General features: G+C 36.9%; 1 protein-coding gene across 1 annotated transcript in view; it reads right to left on the bottom strand.

Annotated features, from left to right (window-relative positions):
* Positions 1-13,945, bottom strand: part of taok3a (TAO kinase 3a) — a 42,582-nt gene that overhangs the window by 20,368 nt on the left and 8,269 nt on the right. Inside the window, exons 4-11 of the mRNA XM_037680877.1 lie at positions 13,505-13,606; positions 13,194-13,239; positions 10,853-10,949; positions 10,104-10,217; positions 8,170-8,261; positions 7,883-7,976; positions 4,475-4,556; positions 219-386 (exon numbers count right to left, since the gene is read on the bottom strand). Coding sequence (XP_037536805.1) covers positions 219-386; positions 4,475-4,556; positions 7,883-7,976; positions 8,170-8,261; positions 10,104-10,217; positions 10,853-10,949; positions 13,194-13,239; positions 13,505-13,606 — 795 coding nt within the window. The remainder of the gene's footprint in view (positions 1-218; positions 387-4,474; positions 4,557-7,882; positions 7,977-8,169; positions 8,262-10,103; positions 10,218-10,852; positions 10,950-13,193; positions 13,240-13,504; positions 13,607-13,945) is intronic.

Below are 13,945 nucleotides of genomic sequence, written 5' to 3'. Positions count from 1 at the left end.
TTGGAGAAAGTGACTATTTTACATAAGAATCCTTGTTTACAAACTAAAGCCAATTTAATTTTAGTTAGTACCCATGAAAAGCCACAAACTGACACTAATAAGATTTCAAGTAAAAAGAAAACAAGAAAAACAGCGTTTTGAGTTTTATCCTCATTGTTACTGTTAAACTCTTTCACAATAATTTGTCATTTGCACCAAGTCCACCCTGTTCCTCCCACCTCCTCCTCCTCCTGGCTTTCGCCCATGGGCCCGTTGTGCTTCTCCTGGTAGAGAATCTTCTTCATCTTGCGGTACTGCAGATTGTCCAGCTCACGCACGGCATCCTTGGTCCTCTGGATGAGGTCGATGAGAATGCGCGGCGAGCGTTCCCGGCGCACAAAATCATGCTGGCGAGGGAAACCAAAGGAAGAATAGGAGTCAGGATCAAAAACCATGTTCTGTGTTCATATTTTATCATTAAGAACTGAATGATGAGTAAAAAAAATATCCTGAAGCCTTTTCAGAAGGTCACGCACGTGATTATAACAAAATAAATATGTTGTTTTGTAAAAAGCTTTCAGAAGTGCCGTTTAACTGGTGCGATTGATTTTAATGATAAAAATTAGAACTCCCAGCTACACAACAATAAAACCTTTAGGTGATACAGAACTTGTTCCAAGGACTTCCATATTTTAGACTTTATAGCAACATTCTTAAAACCTGTCTGCAAAGATTTTATTGTATTTTATTAGTTCGAGTCTTCTATGAACACAACAGTGGCTGTCACTAGAGGGCGCCTGTAGGTTACTTATCCCAGGAGTCTCAGCTCTACATCCTCCACTCATTACACGAGATCTGAAAACATATTTCTAAACATATTCAATCCTTTTAACTTTAATTTCTGAAAATTTTTTTTGCTCAACAAAAATTTATTGACAACAATTAAGTCTTAGATAATTAAATGTGGATAATTATTTGAACAATTTTAGTTTTGTTCTTTTTTGAACAAAAGGCATTTTCATCATTGGTAAGAAGTAACAAACTAATGAAAGGTCGTTAAATATACATTTTAAGCGTGTTGATAAGAAAACATGAATTATTTCCCCAAATTAACCATACCCCTTAAAATGTGTGCTACAATAAAATGCAATAATTCAAATTCACAATCACTCCACAGTGTTTTTTTTCCACACCTTTGAAGCTTTTTAAAGATAATATTTCTGAGCTTGAACTGTTTTAATGTGAATAACTCCTTTTATTTTAATGGAGGAGTAAATTACTGGAGCATTCTGTTCTTTTATAATGATTTATTTTACCATACAACATTACTTGGTTATAGTAGGTGGGTTGGTCAGAGAATGGGGTTTTCAGTTTGTGTTTTTACTTATTTTTATTATATATTTTTACAGTGAAGATTAAAAAAATATAAAAAACAGGATGGATTTCTCCCCAGCGCATCCTCCCACAACGCCACGTTCACACACAGACAGGTTTGTGCTTCCTCTGAGTCACTCTCATTCATAAAATATTGAGCGATTTAATGGATGAACTGTATGTAAGCCAACGGTACTAGAATAGATCAAATATATATATATATATATAGACTACAAAAAGCACAATTTTAGTTCTATTTGTAGTCCCCTCTCCCACAGTGCACACCTCGTGATGGATGCTGGTGTAATGGGTTAGCCAGGACACATGGGAGTGACATCACACTCTGAAAATAGAGATGAGAGTGATTTGTCCCGTTTTTTGACGGACGTACTGTACATCAGAATGTAGGTGGTTGTACGCCTCGATTTTCAACCGGGGAGAATTATTTTCTTTCACAACAAAGTAAGTGTTGGGAAGATGTGACGACACTTCCACGGCTCGTACAAATTCCTTTTCCATTTTTATTGTATCATGACTTGCTTTTTATGAGCCATCCTCTGAGACGTACTCCGTTAGGTATTCCTACTTGGATTGCATCATCAATGTGTTGCCCTTGCAATTTTATAAAAAAAAAAAAAAAAAAGTTAGACAATTGGTAAATTTATATTTTGCCTATTGTGCCTTTATGCCTATCAAAATTCAAACACCTTCAAGGTCTCTAAATAATTAGACAGAAAACAACAAAGTCTCTTTAAACTCGACAGAGGTGAAAAAAGAGAAACACAAATAGACGAGGAATAAGAGTTTAATTCATAGCCTTTATCTAACTTTTCCAAACTTCTGTGACTTCAACACAAAAAGTCCTGAAGCTCAACAGTTAATACTCATTATGGTCTGCTTTAGGCAAAACGTTAAAATAGTTTTAAACTAACTTCTTCCTATCACAGGATTTATTTTTGGGACAAACCTTTGCTAGCTTTACAAAGATATAGCCTGCAGCAGACAACCTTTATACTCTTTATAAAAGTAACTATTCTTATTTAGTACTCATATACTAATAGACAAAGTTAATAACAAACAATGACTTCTTTATTTAAGGCAATTATGAACAAAACATGTCAAACAGTGACCGATTCCAGCTTCTAAAATATGTGGTTTTTGCCATTTTTCTGATTTAAAACAATCAACTTCTATGAAGCAAACTCTTCTTTGGGGAAATTACAGTTGAACTGTAAATATTTGAAGTTCATCTGTTAATTTACAAGAAAAAAAATGTCTATAATAACAGAGAAGGCTTTCAAGAAAAGGTCACCAAGCAGCTATTATAATTTATTTATTATTTATATAATTAATGTTACCCTGAATGAAATAAACAGGGGAAAACATTTCACCTGAAGCCAAAACACAGACCTCTGGATTTTTTTATTGTATAAAGCTTGGAAGGGCGAGTGCGTGCAGTCATGTGAAGAGTTGTTATGTTTATATCCAAAAATAGAAACTATATTATTCATATAAGTTGCTAACCTCCTACACCTTTGACTGTAAAGTAGACTCTAACACTAATCCAACACCTGTTCGGCCCTCGTTTCTCTAATGTTTTTTTTTTCCAGTCAGGGTTTGGGTTAAAGGTGTTGGAATCAATCTGAACCAGGATATGAAGCCCAACCTTAGTCCGATTTAGATAACAGTCACCAGGTCCTCATAACTGCGACAGAACCACCACGCCCCACCTCGAAGTGAAGATGGTGTTGTAAGCCTTGGCGGAGTGCTGAACCATTTAGTGTGATCAACAAGAACATAAAACTCTTAGTGGCTGAATAGGATTAGTCTGCTCACACAAACAAGAAGATAAACTGTGAAACTAAGAAAACTCAAACATTCATCATTTAACAGTTTATATATACTGGATTAAATGTTTTGGGGAATGACGAGGACATTTTTTCTGTCATCATAAAACTCATTTAGCAAATTCTTGAAGGCAAATTTTGTGTATTATGCCTTCATTTTGTTTTTGTTTGATAGTTTGGGGAGCACAAAGTAAACGTTTGTCTTGAAGGTAAACTTCACTGTAGAAATTATTCTTATGAAGCAACATCTTTAGGGTCTTTGTGTGTCAAGTTGGTTTATTTTTTTGGTATGTGTCAATATAGAATATACTTTTAAAAGACTTAAAAATAGTAAATGTAATAAATAATAAAATCAGTAAAGTGTGATATATGTTTTGCTTTTAGTCTTAGATTCACTTTTAGATTGCACTTATTTATTTATTTTCCCCACTAGCAGAACGGTGGTGAAGTGGGTAGAACTGTTGCTTCATAGCGTGAAGGTCGCCAGTTCAAATCCCAGTCCAGGATCTTTCTGAGTAGAGTTTGCATGTTCTCTCTGTGCATGCGTGTTTTCTCCGGGTACTCTGGTTTCCTCAGACCAAAAACATGCATGTTAGGCTGATTGGCAACTAAATTGCCCCTAGGTGTGAGTGAGAGAGCGAATGGTTGCTTGTCTTGTTTGTCTCCGTGTCCCTGTGATGGACTGGAGACCTGTCCAGGGTGCACCCTGCCTCTCGAATACTGATAGCTGGACATGAGCACCAGTGACCCCGTGACCCAAAAAGGAAGAAGTGGGTAAAAGTTAACGGATGGATGGATTTTCCTCACTTTCCTCAGTCATCTATGGTGTGCTTCTACTGTTGAACCACTTATTTTAAAAATTGTCAAAAATAAGACTTTTCTAATTCATTAAAGATGAAAAAGTCTTGGATTGTTTCCAAATTTGAACACTCTCTCACATAGAAAAGCTATATGCATATAAAAAAGACAAAGATAGGCATGTGGCCTGATCAAAGGAAGGTGGAGGCAGCAAACACACGCGAGCTTGCTAATAAAGACCATGGCTTCAAGGCATGGGGAAAGGAAGATAAGCTGTAAAATAAAAGCAATAGGCTAAGAAATAACAAGCAGCTCTCAGCAGGGTGCTTGACTCGTGTGTGAAGTAGACGCTGTGTATATGCTTGCGTATTAGGGTGCCGTGGGTGGATGGGAGTGACTCATTCTCATAGCTCAGGGACTGACTGAGACAGGAAGTGAGGTCACAGCTGGCAGGAGAACGGAGGAAGCCCACTCACTCGTAGCAGCTCCCCTGACGAGGGTCTGTCCTGAGGAATTTTCAGTAGGCAGTAGTCAACAAAGCTCCGGAAGGCATCAGACCTGAGGGGAAGAGGATATTCAGATGTAGGTCAGGCTAATGTTCAAATGTGAAAACATTAAACACCACCAACAACAAAAACAATAATCTAAATACAACCTCCCTTTAGACACAACTACTGTATCTACTGTAAATTAATGAGTACTTCAAACTGTATGTTTACCATTTCAGTTATTTAAAATAGAAAAAAAAACATGAATCTTTATGGATTATATAAATATGTGGAGCAATAAAAATACAGGCCACTGAAGCTGTGAGACTCATCTAAAAATATGCCCATGCACATTACAGAATAAAACATCCTGTGATCGGGGCGTTCAGACAAAGTAGCTGGGGATGCTAAGGAGGAATTTAATAAAATTAATATTCAAATCCAGGGTCAAGTTGGGTCAGCATGTTCTAAAGCTTTGCATCTTCCTACCAACTCGCTCCACCTAAACTTCCAACACTCCTCTCTTTGCAGTTGACCCAAGTCCACAGTGCGCCTGTATGACACACCAACACAGCGTGGTCTTGTGATTTTTTGTGCCGAACACTACTGAGCTTATGTCTCTTCTCGTTTTATCTAACTGGATGTTGCTCGGGCCTCAGGCAGCTGGAGTCCCTCCAAAAATACCACAACCATGTGCAGGCCCACACAATCACTTGCCTCAGCACAATGCCAGAAACTGATGCTAGTGTTACAACAGGTGTTCCATGTGCACAGACAGGCACAAGATTATTGCAAAAAATAACTTTAAAATATTAATAAAATGGCTCATGTTTGATGACCTGTTCATGCTGTGCTTTTTAAAGACATCAAAACAGATGGTAAAATGGTAAATGGACTGTACTTATATAGCACCTTTCTATCTTATCAAGACACTCAAAGCGCTTTACAACACAATCTGTGCCTCATTTATCCATTCATACAGCGCTCTACTAGATCTCTACAAAGCTAATGGAACAAATCATTCTAAAGAGACTAATCAGAGCTTCATCACATTCATACACTGATGGGACACACATCGGAGGCAATGAGGGGCTGTGTCTTGCCCAGGGACACTTTTGACATGTGACTGCTGGTGGATTCGAACCCCCAACTCTTGCATTGGAGGATGACTGCTCTAAACACTCAGCCACAGCCGCCCCACTTATATGGACTGTACTTCTATAGAGCCTTTTTATCTTCTACTATCAGATTAGTTGAGAAATTGACTTTGCTTTAAAGCAAATAAACTGTAGCCCTCAGGTTTTAACAATAAATAGCTTTTTGTACATCTCATTTATGATGCTGTAATAAAACTTTACAAAAAAGTAGAGTAAATCATGCACCAGCAACAGGGTAGAACAATAATTCTATAGAAGAAAATGCTGTTTTTATTCCAGCAAAAACTCATTAACAATTGTTTATCAGAAACAGGCAAAACATAGATTGTAGAGTATTTAGGAGTACTAGGGATGCACGATATTGGACTTTTGGACAATATCCAATATGCCACTATGTTAAAACTTATTTGATTGATAACCAATAACAATATTGATATTTGTTTTCCTAGACCTACATACAGAGACTACATAGCTTTATCTGCTGTGGAATTAAAACACTACATTACTCTACATGGCTTTTGTGGGAAGTGGTGGTGCAGAAGTTAGAGAAGGTGGGCCAGCGATAGGAAGATCCCTGGTTCAACTCCCGGTACAGACAACATCAAAATGTGGGTGGGAAAGGTGAAACTCCCACACCTGTCTCCACCCTTATTTGCCCCACTCTGGGCTCTTGAGCAAGGCCCTTAACCCCCACCATATGCTGCCCCGGGTCCCCTACATAGCAGCTCTCTTCTCCACACAGAGGGCTGTGGTAGCTCAGTGGTATGTGGTTGTGTCAGGAAGGGCATCTGGCGTAAAAACAATTGCCAAGTCTTCGTGCGACTTAGTTCGCTGTGGCGACCCATGAAGAAGGGAGCAGCCGAAAGAAGAAAAAAAAATCTGCATGCTCTTTGTCACTTTGGCCTGCTACCAAATGCAGATGCCAAAAAGAAGCCTGAAAATGATGCAACACTTCAACTTGGATTATGTTTAATGTCAAATTTATTCATGACATTTACTCTCTCTAACACAATGACAACACTGAACAGTCTACAACTGTATAAAAACAGAGCCTTTTATATCGGTGAGTTATTTTAATGGAATGGCCAATGTCCGATATTTAACTTTATCACTAATATCGGCCGATACAGATACCATGATCACTTAAATTGTTTGTATGGAAGTTTTACATGCATGATGATTTAACAAAGGATTTGTCTTCAGTCAGTAGCTAACCCAAATCATTTCCATATTACGGGTAACCGCATTCATAAATCTTAAAGTGCAAAAAACAAATATAAAGTACTTTTTCCTACAATTTTTAAAATAAAATTTAATAATCGCTGCAAAAGGTAGACAAAAAGCATTTTTAACAAAGAAACAAAATATAAAAACTAGTTTGCACAAGGTTTCTTTAATTATCAGAAAAGTCTAGCATAAAAAAAAAAAACATATCAGGCAGCACTGATGATCAAAGCCAAATTTTTTATTAGGAGGGATGATGTGAGGTTGCAAAGTGAACGTAAAGGCTTGTTTTGAAAACTTTTGGTCTAAATTAAATAGCCAAAAAAAAATGTCTGGAAGGAAAGTCCCTTGAGAATTTATTAGCATTCACAGTCATGAGCTGTAAGGTTCAAAGCTGCATAAAATATTGCAGAAGGCCCAGAAAAAATGAACTCATCTGTGTGTTGCAGACCATCATTTAATCTAACAAGAAAGCAGATTGTATTTTATTTAGTGGAATAATATTAGAATGATCACATTCAGTTGTTTTGTTGACGACAACAACACAAGATTAAATATGCAGCCTGTTTTGAAGAGGTTTTCTGCACTTGGTTACATAATAAATCTCAGTGAGACCTTGCACGAGGCCTGTTGCAGTGCTGACAGGACACAGAGGTGTCTTATCTGGACGGAGTAGACTGGACTGCGGTTCAACTTTCACGGTTGCTATGATTATGTTCTGTCTAAGGGATAGTGTTGTTTGAAGTCAGATGGTTTATATAGTTCCTTAGATAGAGAACTTTACTAATTGGCTTTTATGTATGTGAATGTTCCTGTAAAATGCCCTGAGACAACTTTGTTGTGATTTGGCGCTATATAAATAAACTGTATTGAATTGAAAATATAGTTCATCATGTTGAGCAACAAAACCTAAGCAAAACTGGACAGCATTTGCAGGGAATGTTTTTAGGTCATAATGTAAAAAACGGTGCAAGATAAGCGTTCTATTCAGAAACGTTTGGAAACTTGAACTCACCACTCATTTGACTGCAGCGTGGGAGAGTCGTTCTGTGCGATGTGATATAAGGCACTCATGGCATTCATGTTGAACAAAGGTGGTTTACGCTCCGCTGATGGAAGAAAAGATGGGAGCGTAAGATACCTGGTGTGCTTTTAGTGTCAAAGTTTCCAAAATGACAAATCAGTTTTTCTGTGAGGCCTCAGAATCACAGGCAAGTCAATGTATGTACAGGCAATGTATTTATGTTATGTTAAACATTTTAAACAATGACTTCTTTGACTAGTGAGGAGGTATCAGCTTACCTAGTTCAATACAGGTGATCCCCAGAGACCAGATGTCCACTTTCCCCTCATACTGGCCCTCATCCATAGCTAAAATCACTTCTGGAGCCATCCTGAACACAAAGATTCCCACATAAATGCATCATCACATATATCCACACTCACTGTTAAATATGGAGGGGGGGGGGGCATAGGATCCATGGAAATGTTATAATCTGTTAAGCTTCTTTGAGGTTTTTAAGACTCTGCTATGCTGTGATAGCAGCTCAGATTTTGGAATATGTTTCCACAAACGAGTGTGCAACAACTTTTGTGCATGTGACAACCAGTCCAAATATTTCAGAGATGATTTAATTTACCATCAAAAATGCCAAAGGGGTGTGAGTGAAAATCTTGGGAGGGTAACTCGACAGTTTTACTTGTGAAAAACGAGACAGGATAAAATGTAACGGTGTACATTATTTTAGTGATGAATCCAAATCCTTTGCAGATATTAAACATGCATCACTGTTAAGCCACTAATTTACTGTTTTGTCATGAAAACAGAGTTTAAGACACGTGTAATGGGAAAAAAAAGACACCAATAATAACAGTAGTGAGTTGAAAACTAACAATATGAGTAAAGGAAAGCGTTTCTTTACAAACTTCAGGAATGATTACTTCCATGTAGCAAACTTTAACCAAACAGAAAAAAAAAAGGATAAATTTACCTTTACTTTTAAATATAATTTCTAATTTACTTCATATACACTGCCTGGCCAAAAAAAAAAAAAAAAAAAGTCACCACCTGAAGTTAACTAAGCAAATAGGTACGAGTCTCCTATTGGATAATTACTGCATGGGTGATTATCTTTCAGCTGCAACAAGTTAACCCCAACTGGTGCAATGAGTTGCTTCTCATTTCTTAAACAACCACGTTGAAAGACACATCACGTGGTCGTGAAAAGATGTCAGTCTGTTTGAGAAGGGTCAAATCATTGGCCTCAAACATAGAAAACATTTAAGGAGATTGTAGAAACTACTAAAATTGGGTTAAGAACTGTCCAACACATTATTAAAAACTGGAAAGATAGTGGGGACCCATCGTCTTCGAGGAAGAAATGTGGCCGGAAAAAAATCCTGAATGATCGTGATCGGCGATCACTTAAATATTTGGTGAAATCAAACGGAAGAAAAACAACAGTAGCACTCAGGACTATGTTTAATAGTGAAAGTAAGAGCATTTCCACATGCACAATGTGAAGTGAACTCAAGGAATTGGGAGTGAACAGCTGTGTAGCCTTAAGAAAACCATTAATCAGTGAAGCTAACTGGAGAAAAAGCTTTCAGTTTGCTAGGGAGCATAAAGATTGGACCCTAGAGCAATGGAAGAAGGTCATGTGGTCTGAGTCCAGATTGACCCTGTTCCAGAGTGATGGGCGCATCAGGGTAAGAAGACAGGCAGGTGAAGTGATGCACCCATCATGACTAGTGCCTAGTCATCAATGCAAGATCTTGGTGAAAAATTAATGCAACACTGGATGGAAATAGATCTTGTGACATTGCAGAAACTTTTCAAAACAAAGCCACAGTGAATGCATGACAAAGCCACAGTGAATGCATGATGTAATCAAAGCTAAAGGAGGTCCAACGAAATATTAGTGTGTGACTATTTTTTTTTTTGCCAGGCAGTGTATTAGAATATATTTACTTGCAAACAAAGGATATAGTCCACATATTAAACTACCATGAAATGTTTGTATTCAAATTAACTTGTCCTATATTTTTAATAATCTTAATAGCTCACCTAGAACAATCATAACTAAAATGTGATGTAAGCAGCTAGATCGTGTCTAGAAATTTGTCATTAAAATTCAAATATTTGGGTTTAAACATTTTCAAATTTACACTGGTAATCTCAAAATGATAAATTCTGTTTTGAGTTACATGTTGTGTCTTGGGTTGTACATACTGACCAATAAGGTGTTCCGACAAAGGAGTTGGCAGGTGAGGCAATGGAGGCAGAGCCAAAATCAGCCAGTTTGACTAGACCCAGCTCAGTTAGCAGGATGTTACCAGCTTTCACATCTCTGGGCAGAAAGAGGGGAATAATGAGAGCAAAGAATGTTAGGACAAAGCACCAAAAAGGAGAAATAAATGATGGATAACTTTGTGTTATGCCAGATAGTTGAACTTGATTTAAGAGCTAGGTTGTGAAATATGAAAAATGAATCCAATGTGTCACATATCTTCAGATGAATATCTTCATTTAAAGATCTGTGATACATTTGATGTCGGTTGTGTATATTCACAAACGTACACACTGTTCACAATACATGTTCAGATTCTGAGTCATCCAGGATATGACAGTTATAAGTGGTAAAATAAAAGGCAACTCAACTTCTTCGTCAAGTTATCCAGTTACCTTTTATTAACCACTTAGATTTTACATGGCTAATGTTCATTTTAACAATTTAAAGTTACAGCAATCAAAAGAACCCACGAGTAATCTTCCTGACGTAAAATATAACAGTGACAGTGGATGGTTATAACCTGCCAAGAAAGATATTTGAGAAAGTTTACGGACATAAGTTTTACAGCTAGATAACTGAACTCTCCAATAAAAGGAAAAACAGGAGTGTCAACTAATCTTATCACATTCTTTGAATAATTCACCACCTGGTCATAACGGGAATATTTGAAGCAAGAAAGAGAACAGACTCACCTGTGAATCATATTATGGGAATGTAAGTAAGCCAATCCTAGCAAGGCACCGTGGGTAATGGCAGCAATTTCCATTTCTTGGAGTGGTTTCTTATGAACTAGAGGAAAAATGAATGCAGTAAAAATAAGTTTCAGCTCTTACAGTAATACATTTAAAGACACATCAAGGTGTAGCTGCAGACTTGATGCTTGATTTTGGACCAAGAATTCAGTTTTAAAAGCAGCTCTGTATCTGTGATAAAAATAACATGCATGTCTGCACTCTGTAATTTTAGAACCGTTATTTGTAAATGGATCATTAGAACTTTGAATGAGAAATTATATAAGGGCTAAATTTCCTAAAACATAGGTCAAGGGCAACAGTCAATGTACACTTTGTCAGTCATGTGTCTGCACATACGTACTTTAAATGACACACTGGCTTCAGTTCTGATATGGTTAAAGGGTAAACCGTTTAAGAAACCGAGTGCATCAGATTTTAAACCTATAAACACAGTTCAGACTGAATAGATTTCATTGTTTTTGTCTTATCTTGTTTTAATTTTAGTAGGAGTTTGATCTTTCCCTTGTGTTTATGAAAATGCACTGGAATCACAGATTAAATACTGATTTGTTCACAAAATGAAGCTAATAACCACAGGAAATAACCAGAGAACATGAGGTTTGTTGAGGTTTTAAAAGAAAGGGGCAGCCTCTATCTGATAGCAGCAGTTCCTCATGTTATATGATGGTCATGTTCATGAACCATACCATACCATTTTATTTATAGAGCACTTTAAACAGCGACAGGGCCAACCAAAGTGACAGCTACTGAAATTCAGACGAAGCAAAAATAAATTAAACTGACTTTATCTTGTATTTCCAGTGCATAGACTATGTTCGAAAAGTCTCTGCCAAGAAGTAAACTTCACAAACTAATGAATGTGAAAACTCAAAACCACCTTCTAGAAGAGGGCCCTCATCATCACATAAAACCAGTTCTAGAGGAAACTAAAATTCATAGTGCAACACTATGGTTATTTTTAAAACAGAGTTCATGTACATAAAATTCAAAGAGCTACCAGTAAATAGAAGGAGCTTGAAGATCTTTACCCACTGGTTCTGAAAAGTCCCCCAACCACCACCTACTGCTTGGGTTGGGTTTGACCCTAAATAACCGAGCATCAAAAAGGTTCACTGAGCTCATTTGTTGTGTTCATTCAGAGTCTAAATTAGTCTGCGCTGATCATGAGTTACACTTAAAATAAAAGCACCCACTAAGCAGTTATCTACCCTAACTTCTTGCTTCTACACCAGTTTGAACAGCTCAACATTAAAGCTCAGATTGGAGCAGATTTGACTAAATCCTCTCCCAAGTATTACCAACAGTCTATATAACCTGCAGATGTGCATTCACACCACAAAAAGGCAAAGTCAAATGGAATATGATGCAGTCCTAAAAGTTTCTTTTTTCATGTTTGAGACGTTCAAATCCAAACTCAGTTTGCTGTGTGCACAAAAACTGGGTGGAAATTGGGCTCTGAATATCTGATGTAGAAATCAGAAAGTTAACTTTCAATTTTTAAATAACAAACAAGACTTTCCATCAAAACTCGTGTTAAAATACCTCAAAAGTGACAAAGATCACGCATAAAGATTCTGTATAATTAAAGTCAGACACTTTAAAGAATATACATTAAAAAAATCATGTTAAGAGGGAGTTTTATTATTATAATTTTTGATAGTTTTAGTCCCTTAACTTACTAAGAATTCAACTTTTACATTAGGTGCTAAGCTTAGCATTAAGACTTTAAACAAATGAAGCAGAAAGACTTCCTCTTTTCTCAAATGTACAACTTCAAACACTTGTTACATGTTAAACTAAGACATCAGAGATGCAGAATTACCAAAATACAGTTGTGTTTTGGTTTTGAACATGGTAAAATTATCAAAATTATACCATCAAACAATAAGAAAAAGGAAAAAATAAATGTGTACAGCATAGGCCTTAAGTGCCAAACCGTGATCTTGCCTGACTGGAGCATTTGCACATGAAGTATGCTGCAAGCTGACAAAGTTAACACTTCAAAACTCACACAACCCAAAGTAACACCTGTGTGTTCTTATATACATGAAACCAGCAACACAAAAATCAGAAAAGTGATAAATAGAACCATTGAATAAAGTTGTGTGATCTACTTTGCTAGATCTTTGCATTTTGGTTTTATGAAAACCTCTAAAGATGTATCAGCTGTGCTCTGACTTTGACTCCACATTTGTTTTCTGTACTTGCACAGAGGACAACTTGTATCAAATCCTCTTTAAAAATTGTGTTAAAAGAATTAAAAACATAAAATACTTACCCTCTAGTAAATCTGATGCGGAGCCCAGACAGTACTCCATCACCAGCTGAAAATGAAGCACAAACCAAATGACTTTAGACTCGAATGGCATGTGCTGCATCATAAAGTACTTTGTACACTTAAGCTTAAAGTCAAGTTTGTGAAAATGTAATGTTTCTCTCAGACCCAATCGTAGTGAGTGGAAAAACACAAGGACAGGAAATACAAAATAATAAAAATAGAGAACATGAAATGGAACAGCTGAACAGGGCACATTAACCAGACCTAAAGAGAAGAGAACTAAGACAGGATCAGGAGAAGGATCCACTGACCCAGGCAGTGTTGTCTTTCAAGTAGCAGCCTTTGTACTCAATTGTGTTTGGGTGTCGCAGCTGTCCCAAAAACTTGACTTCCTTAATGATGTCCTGCCACTTCTGCCAAAACAAATTCAGATACACAAAAGGTTAACAAACCGCAACAACAGTTTCATTTGTGAGGTCATAGCTGTGGCTTTAATCACAACGATGCATTCATGGTCAACATTCATCCAGTTAGTAAGTCTTCTCTATGTTTTTAAAGTCTTCTCTATGTTTTTAGTATTTGTCTTTACAGAAGGAAATGTTTTAAGGCACCGCGGCATCATAACTAAATCGATAAGACTCAATTTCAGTCTGAGGAAGATATAAAATGTCAGAGAAGATCAAGTAAGAGGACACCTCTTACTTGATCTTCTCTGACATTTTATATTTATATATAAATATAAGTATATACAT

The sequence above is a fragment of the Nematolebias whitei genome, chromosome 8, assembly GCF_014905685.2.
Source record: "Nematolebias whitei isolate Nwh7 chromosome 8, NemWhi1, whole genome shotgun sequence".
Lineage (NCBI taxonomy): Eukaryota > Metazoa > Chordata > Actinopteri > Cyprinodontiformes > Rivulidae > Nematolebias > Nematolebias whitei.
The sequence above is the reverse complement of the archived record's forward strand: the minus strand, read 5'-3'. Positions and strand labels throughout refer to the sequence as shown.